This window comes from Pipistrellus hanaki, assembly GCF_964339955.1.
Source record: "Pipistrellus hanaki genome assembly, chromosome: 18".
Lineage (NCBI taxonomy): Eukaryota > Metazoa > Chordata > Mammalia > Chiroptera > Vespertilionidae > Pipistrellus > Pipistrellus hanaki.
This window is the reverse complement of record NC_140520.1, coordinates 8,620,573-8,642,787: the sequence shown is the minus strand read 5'-3', so window position 1 is coordinate 8,642,787 and position 22,215 is coordinate 8,620,573. Positions and strand designations below refer to the sequence as shown.

The following is a 22,215-nucleotide window of genomic DNA, read 5'->3' as shown; positions in this document are numbered from 1 at the left end:
CAGAGACCTAGAGACATATGACAGGACATTCAAGGCCAAAACTATAAACTCCAAATATTGCTTTTATCATTCATAGAAAAAGAGTGATCTTTGGGAACTTCTTCTTTAGAAAGTGATATATTCTCAGGCTCCCCACAATCCACGGGGGGATTCTGAGCTGCGAGCACCGCAGCTGATTTTAATTGCCGCGATGATGCATAGAGAGAGATGTGATATCTGGGGTAACTGACTTCTAAACAATGAGGGGCTTTAAAGATTAAAGTCAACACTTTAAATTGCACTCACAACTGAATAGGAAGCTAATGCTGACCATAAAATGCAGGTGTAATATTCTCCATATGTTTTGGACCTGTAGCCGAAAGAGATCAAGCCTTCTGCATCACACACAATAAAAAACTCAAGGACAGTGCATTATAACATTCTATTTTGAAGGTTAGAAAGACAAAGTTCATGATGGTAAATAACATAAACATATAGTGAAAGGTGTTCTTAGATGTAGGATGCCAGTCTAAGAAATAAATGAACATCTATGAAGCCTTCTTAGCCAAAGGCAAGCAGATTGCTGCAACTAAGTGTACTTTGAGTACCTGAAATCTTGGCCTAGGTATAAGTTGGTCCATAGTTCCTGATTTACCTGATAACAGCAGAAATCTGGAGGCATCAATAACTGGCTAGACCTTTTCAGGTATGAAAGATAATGCCTCAGATATCACACCTAAATCAGGGTTCACAGAACACTGTAAGATTAAAGTCTAAACTTGAAAAAAAATCAATAATAATCATAGTATCCTAAAGAAACAGCACATCTCTAAACATAGACAATCCTTGGTGAGCTAAACAATACTCCATGCAAAATTGTACTGGAAAATCGAAATTGAACAAACCAGGAATAATCCAGCCAATGTGAAAGAAAATTCTACAAATAGTATAGTTTTGTTTCAGCCACTGACATATGGGAAAATTTATGTAGTAAAGTATATGCTTATAAAGTTTCAACTTATATTTAGTGGGGGAAACAATTTATTATACCAAGAAGGCATAAATGTCTGACAGATGGTAATGCTTTTTTCCCTATTCTTGGCAGAGTCCCTTTTCAGCTGAATGGCTCTCACTTTTTAAAACTATGAATATTGTCATTCACACCTATTTTCTGAAATTAAACAGACCAGTTCTATGATGAAACCCCCTATAAATTTGGTTACTGTATATTGTCTTTCCATTTTGTATCATAAATTATGATACAAGAATCAAGAATACCACTCTCCCTAGAATAATGAGAAATGCCAAAACTAGGGAAATCGCATTCTGTAATAAAACCCTTATTTTAAATTATCTAAATCAGCCCTGGCCCATGTTTCTCATTTGGTTGGAGTGTTGTCCCATCCACTGAAGGGTCATGGGTTCAATTCCCGGTCAGGGCACATACTGTGGTGGTGGGTTCAGGGAGCATACAGGAGGCAACCAATCAGTGTTTCTCTCACATTGATATTTCTCTCTCTTTCTCCTTCTCTCTTCCTCTTTATCTAAAATCAATGAAAACATATTAGGTGAAGATTAAAAATACTATCTAAATCAATTTTTGAAAACCTATTTTTTAATTTATTCTGGTAGGAACTTAAAAAGGAAAGTATAAAAGATTATGCTGGAAATACACTATTTCATCTGTAAATCTTTATTTTTGGTTTTTGAAGTTCTATCCCTTGGCAGTTTGGCTCAATGGATACAACATCAGCCTGCAGACTGAAGGGTCCCAGGTTCAATTCCAGTAAAGAGCATGTACCTTGGTTGTGGGCACATCCCCAGTAGGGGGGTGTGCAGGAGGCAGCTGATTAATGTTTCCCTCTCATCAATGTTTCTAATTCTTTATCCCTTTCCCTTCCTCTCTGTAAAATTCAATAAAAAATATATATTAAAAAAGTTCTATCCCTTTAAATCACTTGCTAAATTATAATTTATGTGTAAAATATAGATGTTTAGGCAATGGATCTTGTTAGGCAATTTTTTTTTATGTGTTTGTGACATAAGCAGACTAATTTATTGTATTACTTTAATATGAAAGTTACTTCTTCATTAAGAAACTTATTTTCTTGATAAAAAAAGAATGTACTACATAAGCAAGTGGAAGACCAGGTAAATGAGTAATACTGGACGCCATCTCTCAAAAGACAGAGATTAGATCTGTGTGCTGTGTGCTTCTCACACTAGGAGTCAGCATTGAGTCCTGCCTATTTGAAAGTAACAAGGTTGTTTTTCTGAGATTTATTAAGCTGATTCTCAAATGAAAATTATCAAAAATGTTAGATCATTTAGGATAACAGACTGCTATATCAAATCCCAGTATTTCATCCGCTTAAAAAAAATAAAAGTTTAACATCCAATTGACAGTCCCAAGAAAATTCCTTTGGTGAGGAAAGCAGGATGATGTCAGGGGAAAGGGTTCTCTGTGCTACAACAATCATTCAGAAGTTTGAGACTTTCAGGATCACCCCAATATCTGTGCAGAAGGGAAGAGCGTGACAATGCTTAGGAGAGGTTTTTATAGGCCAAGCTTGGTTATGGCAAAGCAGCCATCTGATCATGTCCCACTGACTAGAACTCAGTCACATGTTTGTATCTAAGGATAAGCAAGGTTGAAAAGTGTTGTCCGACTGTCATAGTAGGAGAAAAGAAAATTAAAGGTTTATTGAACAGCTACTCAGTTTTTGCCACAATAAATGTCACAAACATTTTATTGCTACCAAAATTGAGTTGGACAACTGTCTCTTGTAAAACGTAACTACTGGCACTTTCTTTACCACTTAAAATAACACTTAATTTTACTTTTTTCTCCTTATTTTACTTTTTCTTCTTTGTTTCTCTTTCTTATCTGCAACTTATTAATCATCTGCTAGTGATTTGGCTGAACTGATTATACATAATATGTTTATTTTGAAATATGCATTCACATTCAAGAAGAAAATTAGTAACATAGTATGACATACATAAACATCTGGTTAAATTTTTTATAAGATATAACTGGAAGGCCAACAAATTTTTTACTGCTTTTCTAATAAAAATGCAGGACTTCTTTCCCTAACAGTTTAAACCTATGAGAGTAATTATGATCCAAATTCAGGATGATGTAATTAATGATTGCCTATATTTGTCTGTAAGAGATTAATCTTTATGGTCAAGCCATAATCCAAAGACAATTTTCATCTTATAAAGAAAAGTTTAGTGAAGAACAGAATTTTGTAGAAAATTCCATGATAATCGACTCAGTGGCAGTCCAGGTGGTTGCTATGGAGATGCTCAGGAAAACCTCTTTCTGGTACCAACACTCTGGCATCCTCATGCATCAAAAATTTTATTCTCAAATTTGTCTCATTGCAATAAAAAAATAAAAGGGGGCAGCTGTTATTGTGGAGGATCTGACACAGTGGTAGGTGGTAGTGTTGAGGTTAACTGCACTGGACTTGGGATTAAGTTAATAACTGGGTTTTAATCCTGGTGGCATCAGTGATACCCTGTGAGACTTGAATTCAGGTTGTTGCAAGAATTGGGCAATAGGACTGTGTTATGTAGGATGTAACCAGTGCTCAAGAAACAAGAGCTGTTGTTATTAGCATTACTAGAGGCCCGGTGCACAAATTTCATGCACTGGGGGTGGGGTGGGGAGGGGGGCCAGCCTGCACCCTCTTGCAGTCCCTCAGCCCAGCCTGCACCCTCTTGCAGTCCAAAAACCCTCGGGAGATGTCTGACTGCCGTATTTAGGTGTCTATTATAAAGATTGTCTTTTGTTCAGTTCCCCCCAAAAATAAATAAATAAACCGGGTCTGATTAGGCAGAGAAGATTTAGAAAGAGACCAATCTCTTCAGTTATGTGAAGGATCTTGCAGAGGAGAGATGGCCCCTGTGTAGGAAGGCCCTGGGAGGTAGAACCAGGACTGAAGCAGAGGTTGGAGGTTGAAGGGAAAATGTGGCCCATAAAGGGAAACACTGTGGGCAGCTGAGAGCGTGGGTCGCCGCCTGAGGGGTCAGTTCTCCATTCCAGGTTATCCAGGAGGGAAGGGATCTTGGTGGAGAAGACATGGACGGGACTCCAGGGGTTTTGAGTTTCTATGCCTCATACTAGAGAAGGCTCCAAGAAGCAGCAGAGGGTCCAAGTGAGTAAGGAAAGCAGCCTGAGCAGCCCTCATCATCTCCTCCCCGGGTCCCCGTCTCTTGCTGCAAAACCAGAGATTTAACTAGAGGCGCTGGGAGTCCCATCTGGGAGCTGCTCCAGCTGGGAGACTCGGTTGCTATGGCGACGGAAGCGGTTGACAGGAACACTTTTAAACCGGTTTGGGGAGGGGAGCCGCAGGGGGTTAAGAAACGGGCAGTTGTACTTCGGTTACCAGGGCAGCAGGGACGCTTGCTCTGGGCCTGATCCTAATTCAGAGGCCAGAGCTCCACCGCCCTGTGCATGGCACCCAAGAAAGACAAAGGAGGGCCGGCCAGCACCACTGCTAAGGCGTGGGAACCATCGCTCATCGCTGCGAACTTCAATCAGGTGAGCGCGTCCCTGAGTTCTCCTCACCCATCTGACCCTCCAGGCCACACAGCCCGCTGGCCCTCCCTTCCAGACGCCACAGATGCCCCTTGGAAAACCTGACCTGGTACCCCTCCCCAGGCCCGGTCCTTTCTGATCCAAAACTCAGGGGACCCCCGCGCAGAGAGTTTGACAGAGTGGGCGTTAAGGAAACAAGAGGGGAGTCAGTGCGAGTTCAAACAGAGCCTGGAGGGGAAGAGGTGCCGCTGACACTCCAGGATCCTTCCGTGCAGTCACCCGGTTGGTCCTCCACGGTGTCCTGAAGTTGTCTTTATGAACTGTCACTTCCTCCTGACATCTCCTGGAGAACATCCAACCTGTCAGATCACGGTAGCCTGTCCTACCGTAAGGTTTTAATAAATGCTGGGTGAAAACTCACTCGTGCTGAGCCTAAGAACACATAACTTATTCAGTACAAGTGAGCCTTCTACTCATAGAAAGCAATGCCTTTCTTATGTGATGCCCAGGTACCAGGGTATCAGAGACTGGATGTAGAGTGAAGGCACTGCACGAGATCAGAGTGATGAAGGATTGGTTGCTACACTCATGGGATGCTGCAGAGGCAACAGGCAATCTCTAACCCACCGGCCACATGAGTTCAAATTGCATGGCACCCAGAACCCACTAGCTCACCACCCTCCTCCAGGGGGTTGGACAGCCCAATACTTCTTGTCACCTGCCACTGGAAATCCACTTCAACACTATGTATATTATTCTAAGTCCAAGATAATATTTGAAAAGAGGAAAATGGATTTGGGGAATTCCAGCCTGCCATTCTAACATATTTTTTTTTCAATTGGAAAAAAATATTTTTTCTTTTATTTTTTTATGTATGTGTACAGTTCAGTAGAGAGGTGGTATTTGAAGGAAAAATATAACTAAAGACTTATGATGGCTTTTGTGAGAAATTTCTACTTATTTGTCCTTATTTTCCACTATAATAGTGTATTTTTTCTCTATAAACAGTAATTCTGTTTGATACATAATTCTACCTGATGAAGACTTCCATGAAAGTAAAGATACTGCTGATGCTGACATGGCATCATGTAATTTTTGGTTATTTCTGTAACTTTAGGAAAAAAGGGTGTCAACTCAGTAATTCCCTTTATAGTCTCAAATTCTTAAAGATATTTTCCAAAATACCCTGTAAAAGCACCCTCTCTTTTGCTTTTCTAGCCAAAATAATTTCCCCATTTTTCTCTGCGATCCATAGGCCAACTTTGGGCTGGAGGGAACATTTCTGCTTGAGTTATAAACTGCTGAACAACGGAGTGTGATGGAGGTGCTGACACTGCATTAGCTTTAGTGTTGCAAATAAGAAGCTATAATTTTCCTAGTTGAATGGAAAACCTAAAGGCACTATTTTTCCTTATGGCTTGAAAACTTGAAATAATATTCTGCCTTCTTGATCCTGCTCAAACAATATAATTTCAATAAATCTTATATATTAATAGAAAGAATTTGAACTCAAAGTTATATGCAGTTTCAACTACAAAGAGTGAACTTCTTCAATTTGTTGGAATGCATGTTTGTTTGTTTGTTTTTTTTATTGCAAGAGGATGACAACAGCACTCCACCTCAGCTCATATTTTTTTTCTCATCTTGGTTTCATGTCTGAGCCAAGAGGAAAATTCCCAGATTAACCCAACAGGCCAAAGCCCAGAGGCATGCCTTAACCACCAATGTAATAGACTCTGAATTCGGTTTAAAGATTACTGTGGATGTTTGAATTCCTTACCCACGGAGCTTAGTAAAGTGCTTCACACATAGTTGGTGCTCAAAGAAATGTTATTGCTTCAGTTCTCAGAGATTTTCTCTTCATATCGTTGCTACTCATGTAAATTAGTGCTCCAATATATGGTGTGTGTGTGTGTGTGTGTATGTTGAGAGGTGGAGGAAGGAGGTCCTATCTCTAAGTTTTCTATAAGCTAGATTTTAGAATTAACTGATTGAATAATTTAAATCAATAGTCATTTTGATCTCATATTCATATTGAGATATGCTAGACTTTAAAGAAGTATCACCAATTTTTTCTATCTTATCAAATGGGGTTTCTTCTTGACTGAGCAATCACTTGATTGCTTTAGGTAGTTGACTGCTTTCAAAGTTCCTATAGAGTTATTCTTTTTTTCCCTTCCTCTCTCTCTAAAATAAATAAAAACATATTCTCATGTGAGGGTTAAAAATAAATAAAAATAGCTTAACTATATGCTTTAATTGGAATTTTGTGTTATGGTCAGAACTTACGTGTCATCATAGAGGAAAGGAACCTCATGATGTTATCTATTTTAAGTGGTAGCATGATACCAACATAGAGAATACTAGAGTATTCATAAGCCAACTACAAATCCTTTTTTAAAAAATATTATTGACTTTTGTCCCCAAATGCCTTTTTCAGAATTCCAGGGTTTCCCAATAGTTTGTTTGGGTTGATTTAGATATAACACATATTGAGTTTGGCTTAGAATTTTGCTAATTTTAATTGTTAAATATTTTCGTATTTTCAGATTAGTGAAGGATGGTTATTTCTTTTCATGTTTCTTAGTTTAAGATCTTACTTTCATGTATACCAAAAAGGCAGCCATAACTTGTGAGACCAATCATTGGCATAGCAATTATACTTCTTTATTGTGACCCATCACAGAAAACATTAAAAAGTAAAAGCGGGGGGGGGGGGGGGGAAAGCATGTGACAATCCATCCACCCCTTCACTTACCAGTCTCACTGTTCCAATGCACTAATTTCATTTTGCAATGATAATGCCTGGTCCCTAACCCCCAATTTAAGGAACTGGATACTCTACTTCTTGATTTAAGCCTTTAATTCTTATTCAACATAAATCTCTACATGTTTTTAAATATTTGAAAAATCTATTATAATACATTGATGTGTCCTTACTGAGATTCATGAGGTCTTTCCCTGATTTCTTTATTTTTATTATCAATGTGTTTCCTCTTTTCATAAAGGTAGTAATATTTGCATCTAAGACACAAGCTGATGCTGTACATGGTAGGGCTTTTCTTCACAATACTCAGTACTGGAGATTCCCAGGGCATCTAGCTAACCTGTCCCTTTTATAAAACTGAGAACCCAAGTATTTCAAAATCCAGTGCAAAATCCAGATTTAGCACATGAGGGATCAGATAGTAGATTTTCTCACTAGTCATTCATTCCTCCTTAATAGAAGATTAAGTTATGAAATGCAATTATAGCATTTTATATAAGCCTTGCAATCAAACAAAATTTTACATATTTGATCTTATGTAAATCCCCAAAATAGTATTATGAGATAGGTATTATTATAATAGAACAGTTATTTAGGAAATGTATATTGAAAGGTTACTTGATTAGCACCTAAATTTGAGATCAAAGTGTTACTTAAAACCAGTAAATAAATACGGAAAGTGTACTGCTTTTACATGAAACTAGACTTTATCCTTCTATTTGTTATCCTCTATCTCAAACAACATTTGGAAGAGAGACAGGTTTTAGCATTTTCTTTTTATTTTAACTTTCCAGCTTCTTTCTGAGATTACTTAAGCAGGACAAATAAAAATGTGAGTGTCTTGATTAGGAAGAAGTTGTTTTCCTATCTCTAAAAAATAGTTCAGAAATGTGACTTCCGCTACCTGGAGGTATACTGCATTTTCTGGTCATGCCTGCCAAAACCTGGCTCATAAAAATCTTAGACCACCTCTGTCTTTCAAGTCTCCAGATGTCAATGGCACTATAATTCTCACAGTCACTAAAGCTCATCTATGAGTCAGAGGTCATCTATGAATCATTTAGTCTGCCTCTAGGTCCTCTTGATTTTTTCTTTACTGTTTCTCACTGCAATCTGTTCTCTGTTCCCATGCTTTCATTCTACCCCATGCCTTTATTTTTTGATTCCTGATATTTTACATGGATCCTGTAGCTATACTCACTATAGAAACATCTGTTCCTGTGTATAAAACCAATGAGCAATTTATTTTTCCTAAACACTTTTCACACCATGCTCACTCCCAGCTCACAGACTATCAGTGACCATCTGCAATCTCAAACTAATCATCCTGGCTTCTCATCTTCTTTAATCTGGCCTCATCTAAGCATCAAATTAAATTGCTCCAGGCAAAGTCTCCTCACTGCAGCACAGACATGTGAAGGAGGCAGTGAGTTGCAAGAGATAGTCCTGGCAGACCTAGGTCCTGAATTCTGATTCTGAAATGAATTCTGGTTGACCTAGAGCAACTTCTTACCTTCTTTGAGACTTATTTTCCTCCTGTCAATGGAGATAATAATATCCACCTCAGAGGTTTGCTATGAAGATGAAAAACTCATCCCAGAAGATATATAGGATGACATGACAGTGCCCTGAGAAGAGCTGTGCATATTCATTTCACTTCTCCCAGACACTTCACCTGCCAACCAAGAGGCATTCAAATAAAAGTTCTTTAAAATACTTAGTTGGATGGCAGCATGGCTCAGTGGTTGAACATAGACCTATGATCTGGGAGGTCATGGTTTGATTGAGTGGCCATGCAGGAGGCAGCTGCTCAATGGTTCTCATCATTGATGGTTTTTATCTCTCTCTCCCTCTCCCTTCCTCTCTGAAATCAATTAAAAATATTTAGTTAATAGTTCCTCCTTCTTATACTTCAGTTGGGGAATAATATTTTTTGGAGTTAAATATGGCTTAGTGACAATAAGCTAAATTGTGCACACTTGAAATAGAGTTTCCTTGGAGTTCTTGAACAAAGCTTATAATTCCTATAAAGGTTTAGAATTGGATAAGGATTCAAGATAGGTGTTGTTGAAATATTAATATCCAAAATATTTTATATATATAAAATTTTTATAGAATGTATAAATACAAGGATGAGTTGAAGTAGGTTTTTATGGAAACACTAAAAGCCTGGTGCACAAAATTCGTGCATGAGGGGGGAGGTCCCCCAGCTTGGCCTGCACCCTCTCCAATCGGGGACCCCTCAAGGGATGTCTGACTGCAGTATTGGACCTAAATTGGCAGTCAGATATTCCTCTCACAATCTGGGACTGCTGGCTCCTAACCTCTCACCTGCCTGCTTGCCTGATCACCCCTAACCACTCTGCCTGCTTGCTGGATTTCCCCTAACTGCCCTCCCCTGCTGGCCTGGTCGCCCAAAACTGCCTCTGCGTCAGCCTCCACCACCTCCACTGTGGCTTTGTCTGGAGGGACATCAGTATAATTAGCATATTACCCTTTTATTAGTATAGATGTTTAATTGAGTTGAAGTGCTTGGGCAATTATAAATATAGTTTATCAAAAAGGGAACTACATTTTTTTTTTGACAGAACCCTTGAACAATTTTGAGGGGCAGTGAAGGATTTTTCAACTTTTTTTTAAAATCTTAAACAGTAAGCTATTTCTCATGTTAATGTGTATTTAAGACTTACTGGAAATACTTATAATACGAGCTGAAGACTGATGTCTGGCAGAAGTGTATTTCTGAAATTGGGTTGGTTTTTATTACTGTGTTTTCTGAAATATGCTTTCATTGATATTTACAAAACAAATTGCCAGTTCACACAAGGGTTGTTTTAATAAAAGCCAATGAAAACAACGGAGTTGCTAGGAGCAATGTTAAGAGGGAAATGGACTTTTCATAACCTCACATTATAATTTCTCTTTTTGGACAAAAGTGTATTATTTGAATAAGTTTGGAACCAAAGGGAATTAGTATGTCAAAATATCTACCTAGATATTACATGTGATCATTTTTATTAAAAATGAAAAATATTAAATATAAGTAAAATGTGTTTCCAATATAAGTTTGGCAACACCTGGGGAAAATGTTAGGTAAGAAATGGTGAATGTTAACCATGCTTCAGCTCTAGGTATAGAAACCATCAGTGGCTCCCAGTTACCCAAAAGACAAAATCCAAGATGTTCTGCCTGGTTTCACAGCCCTGCCTAGTTGGTCTTTCTCTGCTCATGCATCTTTATTTTATTCTATTCCAACGTGATGCTTTCTGTAGTACCCTCAAGCACACACTGACTATACCCATGAAGTTTCCTGGCTTGAAAATCTCCCACCTCCATGTGACTTTTCCTCATTAAAAATCACCCCCTATATCTTCCAAAAAGGAGCTCAAGTCAACATCATTGGCCCTGACTGACTTTTCTCCTTCCTAAACTACTTCCGTGATTTTATCATTAACACTATCTTTATTTGAGCTGTGGCCCAACTGTTTCAGTGTTCTATCTCTGCAAATTGCTTCAAGGATAGCAAAAGGTTAATATTTTTAATTCCCTCCCTCCTGGTTATAGCATCTAATCGTGATAGGCACATAGTGGCTTGCTGAATCAATCTCATTGACTGTATTTACTGTCTCAACATTCTGGCCTGTTTTCTCTCTTGAGCCCCAGAATTAGTCACAATCTATTGGTACTCAGAATTTAAATTGAAGAAAATCTTAAAGCATTTGTTTTTGTAGCCATAAAACAAGGACAGTGGTCATGCCTCCCTTACAGACATTAAAAAGATTGTTAAGAAGATTTCAAGGCATCTAACACACTGAATCTTAGACTTCACACATCTAGACCCAAACCCCAGAATTTCCCCTTTGCACCTGCTCTTCACCAAGTCTTCACCTTCTCATTGAATGGTGACACCATTCACCCAGCAAGTCACTAGTACCAAAAACATTGCATTAATTGTGTTCTCCTTTTCTGCACCCCATAATCAATCTTTAGTAAATCCTATTGGTTCTATCTAAAATCTTTGTTCTTGGCATCACTTGTATTGCTTCCCCCTAATCCACGCCACCATCATTTCCTGCCTAAACTGCAGGTAGCTCATAAGCTCTGAAACTTCTCTTTCTCCCACTCTTGTTGCCCTGGAGTCTTGTCACTTCATCCCGAGTGGTTCTCTTAAAGCATCTGACTTATTGTAAAATCCAAATGCTCCATCATAGCCTTTAGGCCTTTAGGTCTTTTAAGACCCTGTGTGTGTGGGCCTCTGCCAGCCACTCTGACTTCATCTCCTATCTCCTATCACTCCCCTTTCACTCTGTCTTTTATAGCCACACTGGCCTTTTTGCTGATCTTCAAATCTATCAGAAAGCACATTGCCACCTCGGAGCCATGGCTCTTGCTGTGCTGTTGGCCCAGGATGATCCTTCCTGAGATAGCCACTCCCTCCCTTCCTTTAGGATTCTGTTCAAGTATCTCCTTCCCTGGCCACCCTGGTTAAATTACACCACCACCCTCTGTCCATCTACCTTGATTTGGTTCCTGGCCTTCTACTTTACATTTATCTCATTATTGTCTGTTTCCATCTATCTGAGGGAAGTTCAGGAGGGCAGAAATTAGTTTGCTCACTGATATATTGCCAACACCTGACATATTGAGGGGCTCAGATAACATTGCTAAAGGGAGGACTAGTAGGTACTCAATAAGGAGGAGCTATTTAGTAATTAAATTATTAATCAGCATGATTACTATATTTTTGGAATGGCATGAAAATCAAATAAAGTGTATAGAAGAACGCGGGAATATATTTAACCTGATGTAAAAATTTCCTATTATAATAATTACTCATATATATTTCCATAAGGATGTTACACATGTTCCGCAAAAAAAGGAGGGGGGCATCTGTAATAGTCCCAACAATAAAGATAAAAACAAAACAAAACAAACAACAAAAGCCTACTATCCTATTCATTGAAGTTAGAAATCATCCTTGAATCTTCTCTGCTAATATCAAATTGGCCAGGGATTCTTATTGCTTCTCCTTCTCTATTTTAGTTTCTTTTCACCTCCCATAATTTCTAAGACAAATACTCTTCTAACCTTCCTTCTTTTTGCCTCCACCCAGGGGTGGGAAATAATTAGGGAGATAATGGGATTCAGTGCAGATAGCTATGTACTAGTATGTGTGAAAGAGAATAGAGAGGGGAGGGGAGAATGGGATTGAAAACTGGAGCAGGAGAGATGGGAGAATTGAAGAAACAGAGTGGTAAAAGAGGTCAAAGGAAAGTGGGTCATTTTCTCTGGTACAAAAGCCCAAGAAAAAGGAGCTGGTTCTTAAGATTGGGGGAGAATGTATTGAGATGAAAATGTAAAAGGGGTAGGAAATCTAAGCAAGAAAGCCTTTTGCTCTTCTGAGATGCAAGTCAAGCCACTGTGTAGACAGAAACTGGATAATTAGGAGACATCTCAGAGGACTCCTTCCACAGTCCTTCAGGTGGCGCCTGCCATGAGACTTTTTTCTAGGCTACAGGGAGAGATGAGGTGTAGCCAAATGCCTGTCACCTTACATCATGACTATTCATTCACCTCTTTTCCCTACTGGACTGTGGGTCTTGAGAGCAGAGACTTCTTTCCAATACTCTTTTAAGTACAGAAAAGCCACAAAAGGATAACAACAAGCATTTGTGTGCCATCATTAAAAATTGCTAATTATTTTATTAAATAAACACTGTAATCAATTAAAAAACACTTTGTCCCTACCTCCATTCTGTATTCCATTCATTTTCTCTCCCTTCCTAGACGCAAACACTATCATGAATTTCATGCATATCCTCTCTGCCTATCTAGCTGTTAGTCTCTATCCATGAATAATACATATTATTTACTATATGATTTCTAAAATTTACACAAATAGTTCCATAATTACACTTATAAATTACACTTATAAAACTTGTCTTTTTTTATTTAGTCTTATGTTTTGAAGTCTGTCCATGGTGAGATATACAGATTTAGTTCATTTTCTTTAATTGCTCTTATCTCATTCGTTTTTGCTTTCTCCGTTCCTAGGGTAAAACATACAACATAGCTACCCAAATAGTAAACATTACTTCTTATTGAATAAATTAGGGCAAATAAAATAATAATAGAAATTGATATTTTGCTTTGTAGCTATGAAATACTTTTACCTGTAATCTGTTTTCACCTTTATTTCTGTATTTTCTTCCCCAAGCTGGTGCAGTTTTAAGAATAGTGATTATGCCTTATGCATATGCATTCTATTTCTAAGACCATTTCAAAGTCTGGAACATAGTAACTCCTCAGTTAATGTTGGATGAATGAACGAATGACTCCGCTGAATTATTTTGCTAAGGTCCAGATTCTGAATACTTGAGTGTTTTCCCAACTCCATGTGGTTAGAATCAGGACTAATAATCTGATACTAAATCCAGTGCTATATTCATTGCACCACTGAAAGAGCTATTGTAAGGACTGTATTAGGGAATCAGTAGGAGAAGAATAATTACAATGAATTACTGCCCTGATGTAACCAATAGACTCCATGTACCTGAGTAATTGGAAAAAAATAATAACCACTGCCAGATCTATGGCTTGAAATTTATCATAATCATTAACTTGGAATATTTGGTCACATGGTTCTTAAATGAGGTTCATATTGTAAAGGAGATGTGTGAATTATGAGGGTGGACAGGATTACAGGAGTGAAGGAATGAGCAGGAAGAGGTTTCACTCACATGGAACTGCGCTTGCTAAGGTCACTGGTAACCTTCTCACTGCTTTAAGGACATATACCACTCCCTCAGCTCCAGAGACACCTTCCCTCCTGGCTTTCCTCCATCTCACCTTCTTTTTGCCTCCTAAGAAATCCTTCTCCAAAGTTGTGACAGCTCAGAAGAAGTCTGAGGAAAATCACAAGCATTCTAGGAAAGGCATCTCAGGAACTGCCTCATCCACCCATCCACACTTTAATCAGCCCGTTTGCTAGGATCTATATCAATCAATCCTATATTATAGATCAATACTTTTTACCCTTCACTTGTCAATGGGGGTCTTATTCCAACATCCTCACTCAGAGACAGGTCTCACTGCCTCTGGCCTTCTTGGAGCAGCTGGAAAAGTCAGGATCGCTACACAGAACCAGCTCTGGAGGCAGCACGTCTCACTCCCTTGATGGGCCAGTCAGAGTGACTGATACTAAATAGCCTGCACATGAGAAGGTCTTTCAAGGCACTTATTTTGAAGTCACTTTGCTTACTTTTCAACTCCCTTAGTCATATTTGTATATCCTTTGCCATTTGTTCCATTATAGACCTTTAATCATAGTAATTTAACAAATACTTGTCGGGTTAAAGTGCTCCTTTTCTTATTGAATTGAGGCAAGGTGTGGATTTCCTACCTTTCTTCTTACTCTGCATGCACCCTCTGAGTTTTTCTGAGGCCATCCAGGGAGTGTTTGGAAAGACCCCACCATTCCCTACTGGCATGATCCAAACTCAGGGATCTAGATCTGACTGACACTGCCCCAGGCTCATCCTTGGATACACATTCTTTCCCACATTCTAATTTGCAAATAGTAGTTTTTGACCTAAAAATTAGAATAGGTTGTCAAACAAATAATTTTTGCCTGGTTTCCAGGTATTAAAGACAATATAAAGGATGTAATTTGGTTACCGAAATATTGGCATTTCTTAGATGTTTTATTGAATTTTGGGGAGCATAGGATAGTGTACTTGTAATCAGGACAGTCTTATACACTTGTAGCTGTCAGAAGTATCATCGCATATTCTGTACTCTGTCAAATAGATGCAGGAATTAGGGGCTTTGTAATAAACAAATGAGTGAGGACACTTGTATTAATTGCAAGAAAACGATTGTTCATGAGACATAATTGGCCAAGCAGCAGCTATGAGGATGGCTGGCTCATTAGAAAGAGTATTGGTTGGCTATTTTGTTTCCTCTGAGTAGGCCTAGTACCAAGACTATACAGATTCATGGACTATAACAATGCTTAGTGGATAAATGACATTTAAATTAGAGAAATGAAGGTATTGTGGGGGGGAGGAAAAGGCTATAATAGGGTAACTAGTAAGATAATAGTGAATCTTGAAAATTTATCTTAATTTTCACATGGAAGATGGTAATTCAACACTTGGAGACTAGAGGAAGGCCCAAGAGGGTCCTATGTCTGAGGAAGGAGTTTATGAAAGTGTATAGCCTTTAATATCTGATGATGAAAAGAGATCTTTTTTGGGGTGAGTCCCTGATTCCAATTTTACATTTGTGTAGCAATTAGCAGGACTCCTCTTGGCTTCGCTTGATCTTCCCTGTTAGAAAAATGTCTCTGATATGTAATATTTGTTTGAAAACCCAAAGAAGCTTGTTTTCCTTTGAGGTTTGCCTTACTTTTCATGTTCTGAAGTTCATTTTTGGACCTCAGATTTTGCTCCGAGCAATAAAACTGGTTGGATTGCACTAACATAATGGAGCCCATAATTTTAGCCAACTCGTGGGGGTGGGGAGATAGTTAAGGTGTGTAGTGGTTTCTGTGGTTTCTCTGTGGAGTAGAATTCCCTACAAAGCTTTTCCATGTGGTGTTTTAATAGCTGTCTTAAAACTCTCTGATGCATGGAGCAAACAGAATTAGGCTCATGTGCTGGGTTGGTGGGATGGGCCAAGGACTCTGAAACACGAAAGAAAAACAAGGAGCCTAACTCAGAGGTTAACTTGTCCACAGAAGATCCTCATGATATATCCAAATTCAAAATTACATAAGTAATCACCTCTTTAACCTGTTTTGCAGAATTTTCTAAGGGAAATTAGAATATTTTTGAATATATTACTATTTCATAAAACCTTTGCATAAAGCTTTCAATTTACAAAGTGAATCTAGATGCCTTTCAACCACCTTTGGAAGGTTATATTATTACATCCACTTTTATAAATGACAAAACTGAGTCACAACGGTAGCCCCAAGGTCATTTGGCTAAGAAACTAAGTGCAGAATTTGATATCACTTCAGAGTTCTGCATCTTTTCACAAGAACTTCAGTGCTTTTAATTAGGGATCACATTCAATATTTATGATTACAAGGAAAACATGCACAGTAAGGATGCTGAGTTCTCCTCAGTGAATGAATATAAGACATTGAAGTGTTGTCTACTAGTAAGTATCCAAGGAATACACTCTTTCTTTAATGGAAATGCTTGGTGATTCAGAGACATGGTTTCTTCCAAAGTTCTGAGTGTAGCTGATAAAATGCCACATACTTAGTTGGTGTTCCCATACTAAACATGTGTAAAAATTCTCTTCAATGTGTGGTTTTGGCTGCCACGTTCAAGAAACATTTATTGAATGCTACTCTATGTCAGGCACATGGGGAAACTGGGAAGTTGTTTAGATGGGAGGATTCTTGGGGAGCCTTTTCCATGGCCCAGACTTCTGCTTAAAGTGTCATTTACAGGACAACCCTTTGAGTTAGTCCAAGAATCACTGGCATCCCTTTTAGAAAATGCAGATAGCATGGAGAGAAATAATCATTTTCCAAGTCTTTATTTTTTCTCTTCACTAAAACTTTGGGTGATAGTTATTTATCCAATCACCAAAATCAACTATTAAGGTCCTGAGCTGAAAAAGGGGATGAGGGTAAATTTTATTCTACCCAGGAGAAAGGGGATCTGGATTCTGGAAAGTCCTTTAAGGGGATTTAGGGGAGTCAGAACATAGCAAGCAGCAGGCCCGGGGGTTTGTTATCTTATCTGAGAGAGGGGTGCTCTAAGGCTCGCTACCAAAAACAAACTTCATCACTTTGCTTTCATTTTTAAGAACTGGCCCTACCTGACATCTGATTTTAGACCGAGATCCATAATATTCACAATCCAAGTACCAAACATCTGATCCACTTCTTAATATTTTGAAGCCAAGTAAACAGGTCCCATTTCTAATGAAAATTTGTCTGGTGCCCAGTCCTCTGTGTGGCTCCTCAGAGTTCACTCTCTTCTTCATCAACTCTGCCCTTCTTTTTGGCTCTAATTGGTATCTTTTCATGTTGACGATGGGCTGATTTCTCTGACTAACCTGCTCCAGGTACCACACTCTCACATTCTCTCCCAGAGCTCCACAAATTAGGTACCTGTAGAATTTTTTTTTTTATTGTTTGAAGGATTACAAATGGTAGTACATATGTCTCCTTTTTTTCCCTTTTGACCTCCCCCCAGCCTCTCCTACCCCCCTCATATGCCTTCACCTATCCCCCTACCCCCATGTCTTGTATCCATTGGTTATGTTTATATGCATGCATACAAGTCCTTCAGTTGATCTCTTACAGCTGCCCCTCCCCTCCCCCACCGCCCCCAACCTCCCTTGCCTTCCCACTATAGTTTGACAGTCTGTTCAATGGCTCTTTATCTCTATAACTACTTTTCCCCCATTTCTTTTCTTTGAAAAATCTTGCAACTGCAGACTAGAAATAAACATATAATAACAAAAAACGTTTGAGTCCCAATTTCAGTGTCCAACAGTTCTGAGACCCAGTTTCAATGTCAAATAGTTCCTTATTTGTACATGCCAGCAATGACATCTGGATGATGGACGGATGGTGGCAATGCAGGTCCGACCCTCTCTGGTTTGATCCTGGGCAATCTGCAGCAACGCACAGCTGCTGACTGCTAGCGTGGCCATGCATCTTTAGCGTCTTCCATCTCTGGGCTGTTTCTCTTGTTGTCTTTGTGGTTGGAGCAGACCTGACAACTCCTCTCTGTTGCAGGAATTCCCATGGGCTTGGAGTAGTTTTTTAAAAATATACGAACATATTCCAAAAGTTAATAAAGGAATCTTTTCTATAAAATTGACTTGGGATTCTTTTTATTTTTGCCCAACGATTTTCCTTTGGCTTGTTTTGACACCATGTGTGATTTTCATGGGTGTCTTGCTGTTAGCATTACAAATGAAAATTAATTTTCTACAGTAAAAATTTTTTATTTTTTATTTTTTTAAAAAATATTTTTATTGATTTTTTACAGAGAGGAAGGGAGAGAGATAGAGAGCTAGAAATGTCGATGAGAGAAAAACATCGACAGCTGCCTCTTGCACACCCCTTACCGGGGATGTGCCCACAACCAATGTACATGCCCTTGACCGGAATCGAACCCGGGACCCTTCAGTCCGAAGGCCGACGCTCTACCACTGAGCCAAACCGGTTTCGGCAGTAAAAATTTTTTAGATGTAATTTACTTACAGGATATTTTTCCTTACATGATATTACCCTACTATCCTTACTTTTTTTTTTTTAATGGATGCTTTTGTAAATTTTGTAATGCAGTCTTGATAACTTTATATTTTAAGTTTTTGCACTAAAATAAGACCGCTTTAGGTTCAGTGACAGAGAACATCCAAGAAAATTTAAGTGTACTGGACAAAAAGCTGTTCCTAAAGTATTAACTAAAATTTCTATTGGTAGTGCATCTCAAGGTAAATTTGCTTAACATGAAATGAACCTAAAGCAGTCTTATTTTTGTGCAAAAACCTGTAGAATTTTAAATGAAAATCACGTGTTCATGATTTTGCCCCTCTTCCAAGGATCTAAAGTAATTTAGAAATATATCAGTTAATAATATTGTTACTAAAGGGAAAAGTATTTTACAAATGGACTGACCACCAGGGGCTAGCTCCTGCATTGAGCATCTTTCCCCTGGTGGTCAGTGTGTGTCATAATGACCAGTCCTTCCACCATTGGTTAATTTGCATATTAGGGTTTTATTATATAGGATAACATGTATCCACTTTTAACCTATATTTTCAACTTATTTTACCTTTAGAATTCCTTTTTAACAAATGCAATTATAGCAGCAGCCAGTTATATGTAATAAAAATATTTCTTTTGCTGGCCAACGGCCCATACTAACACTCCTTTGCTGATGGAGATCCAAGACTCCTTTTGAAGGAAAAACCAGTGTGAGAAAGACGTTCACAAATCCCCTGTCCATTTGACCACACATCTACTTCGCAAAAGGGCTATCCTTTCAGCAGAGTATTGCCATAAAGTGCGGGTTTGCATATCTGCACAGTGTTAAACAGCTCTTAACAAAGCATGACTTCTTCAATGCAGTGCTTTTTCTTGGGGCTTTTACACAAATCTTCTCCAAACACAGGTGCTGACCACTCTTGGTCAACTTGTCAGGCTCAGGGGAGTCCTCAGTAGAGGATGGTGGGGCCCCAATCCTGGGTCTTCCGGGACCAAGCCAGCAGAGGAGAGCGTGCTGGTCTCAGATTGCCTTCCCAGTACCAGTTGATGTTTGTGCTGATAGCAGGAAGCAATCTCCATCCAGTCACATCAAAGCTACTGTTCACTTGCTTTTGATAGGATTTCTGTAATTATATTAGAATATAGGAATGCCTAAATAAAATTTGGAGAATTTGCAATATATGAAAGAAAAATAGTTATCAATCCACACTATGTCTCTGGGACAGTGGGCTTATATGAGACAGCCAGCTTGTCTGCATTTCCATGACTGCTTTCTCGCCTTAGGAGACTAGTGTGTAAGTGTTTGGGTTGAGACGCCCTCCCGCCAGGCTTCAAATTAGGTGAGACTGGTAAAGTAAATAAAAGGTAATGGATTGTGTCCATACATGACTTCATCGCATCCTTTGAATGACTTTATCAATGACTACTAGAGGGCAAGACTCAGCAATAACAAGTACAGGGGATGCCTCCTGGCAGCGAGAGTCAGCCTGACTTCCTGAGGAGTCTGAGGTGTGCCCGACCAAAGCCCTCTTCCTTCACCACTGGATACATCCAGGGAAGTTTTCCTTAAATGATTAATGTTTTCTTTCTCTGGGCCTACGCTACTAATTACAACCCAAACTTTTTGAACTTTCTTAAACAAACTCGCCCACAGGTAGGAGCACTGCGGGACCCTCGTGTGATGAATCAGGTTGTCCGCACCCTGCTTTCTTTCCTCCCCCAGGGTCAGCCTCTAGACTAAATTTCTCTTGCTGCCCGGTGAACTCAAATGTAAAGCTTTTGCTTCACTGCGTGTTGGTGGGATACGAGTGGAGGGGTGTTTTGAATAGTATTTTGTACCATGTCTACTTTGTGTTTGATTTTTTTTTTTTTAACAAAAATTTTCCTATTTCTAAAACTGCTGCCAGTTAATAGAGATTCGGGCTCTACATGCATCCTAAACTACTAAGAGAAAGATTCAGAAATTAAATTTGCAGAGCATCATTTAATTAGACACAGGAAACAATTTGCTCTTGGTTAGTGGAATGTGGTGCATTTCCTGGCGTCCCACTGCCCCCTAGTGCTGCTTGCCAGGCAGTGCATCCTTCTCCACAGACAATCCAGGTTTGCTTGCGTTATTTCTGTCTGGTCAGTCCATTCTGGCGACGTGGTTAACACTAATTCAGCACTCCCACAACGTCCTCTGGGAGTCCTGTTTAGCCAAACAGATCTCATTTCTGGAGCAGGAGCTTGGTGGGTGAGAGAGTGCAGAGGGGAAAGTGAGCCTCAGCAGAACTCCTGCCAGTGCAGAGATGTGGGCTGAGAGCTCTGCACCCGAACAGGTCTAGGCCTGCTCTGGCCCAGTTGACCTGCCTCAAGATGAGCCCAGGGTCCCAGAAGTTTCAGTCCAGTGGGTGCTGTGACTCAGAGGAGCAGGGCTTGTGTTCAGATGTGTTCTGAGCAAAGTAACAAGAGAGAAGGAACCTGGGGAGATTTTCTTAACCTCTTTGAGTCTTTGTAAAACTGTCATTTATAAAAGAGCAATCTTATGGTGTTTAGAAGATTTAGTAATCTATTCTTGAAGGTTTTATGCACTTGGGTATGTGAAATAAATCTTCATTTATTATGGTTACTGTGGCTGAAGTAGCCATTAGGTGCAATTTAAGGATTATAGAAAGGCATTCTGACCCCAAAGGCTTGCTCTCAAAATTGTTCTGAAATGATCACAAAATTGCAAGCCAGTATGTGGTCTCCATGTGGTTTTTTGATAAAATGGCCTTTAACAGGATTTTTAACTTCGTAGGGCCTCTGTTTTGCTCATCTATAAAGTATTAATGCACCTATTTAAAGAGATTACTTAGGGATTTAATGAGATAACATATGCCTGGCACATGGCATTTTTCAATAATTATTAGTTCCTTCCTCCTCCCTTCTCTTTTTCTGGTCTGAAACAGTGAACACCTGCCTTCAACGCCAGATACTGAAGGGTGGATGCTGAACTCTAATGCCCTCCTCTGAATTATCTCCAAAGGAGCTGAGAGGCAGCCCTTTCTTGTCACCACTGACATTCAAATATTGGCAAGGAAATTTACAGTAGGGAGTGGGGCTAGGGATAGAAGTAGTCATTAAAATCTTCAGTGATGGAAAGCGTGACTGATAAGAAATTAATGGGATTGCCTGTTCAAGAGCCATATGGACTTGATTATGAAAACGAGAGAGATTTTCCTCCTTTAATGATGATTATAGTTGCATATTTGACTGAGAGACAGATAAGAGAAAATAAAGGTGTTCAAAAGAAAGTTCATTTATTACAAATGAATTTTTTTTTCTAAAACATGCATAATGAATATCATACCTGCTTTTCTGAATCAGGGTGAATTAGCAAACAGCAAAAAAAAGCAGGTTTAAAACTCAATATGACAGAGGGAACACAGAGCCTCTTCCACATGCCTGCACAACCACACACATGCTCTTTGTAGGTAAAACACACATGTTTGTGCTTTTAGGTGTAGTTTTTATTTTGGTGGTAGCATTGAAAACTGGGTGGGTGTTGTTAGGAAGTTCCCATGGAGAGAAGTAAGAGAGTTTAGTGATAATCACTATTTGATGGTGAGGAAGAATTTGCACTAAGATCCTTTTTTCCACCTGTTCCCTTGTCTGTCATTACCCTGATAAAGAAATGGAGAGAAGCCAGAG

At 39.1% G+C, this 22,215-nt stretch overlaps 2 protein-coding genes across 2 annotated transcripts in view; both read left to right on the top strand.

The window, feature by feature from the left end:
- LOC311612826 (protein S100-A12-like) overlaps window positions 1-22,215 on the top strand; it is a 266,221-nt gene that overhangs the window by 90,626 nt on the left and 153,380 nt on the right. The gene's annotated exons all lie outside the window — the stretch shown is intronic.
- SPAG17 (sperm associated antigen 17) overlaps window positions 4,445-22,215 on the top strand; it is a gene marked incomplete at its 5' end in the record, with an annotated part of 126,495 nt that continues 108,724 nt past the window's right edge. The window contains one exon of the mRNA XM_084866518.1: window positions 4,445-4,531. Coding sequence (XP_084722644.1) covers window positions 4,445-4,531 — 87 coding nt within the window. The remainder of the gene's footprint in view (window positions 4,532-22,215) is intronic.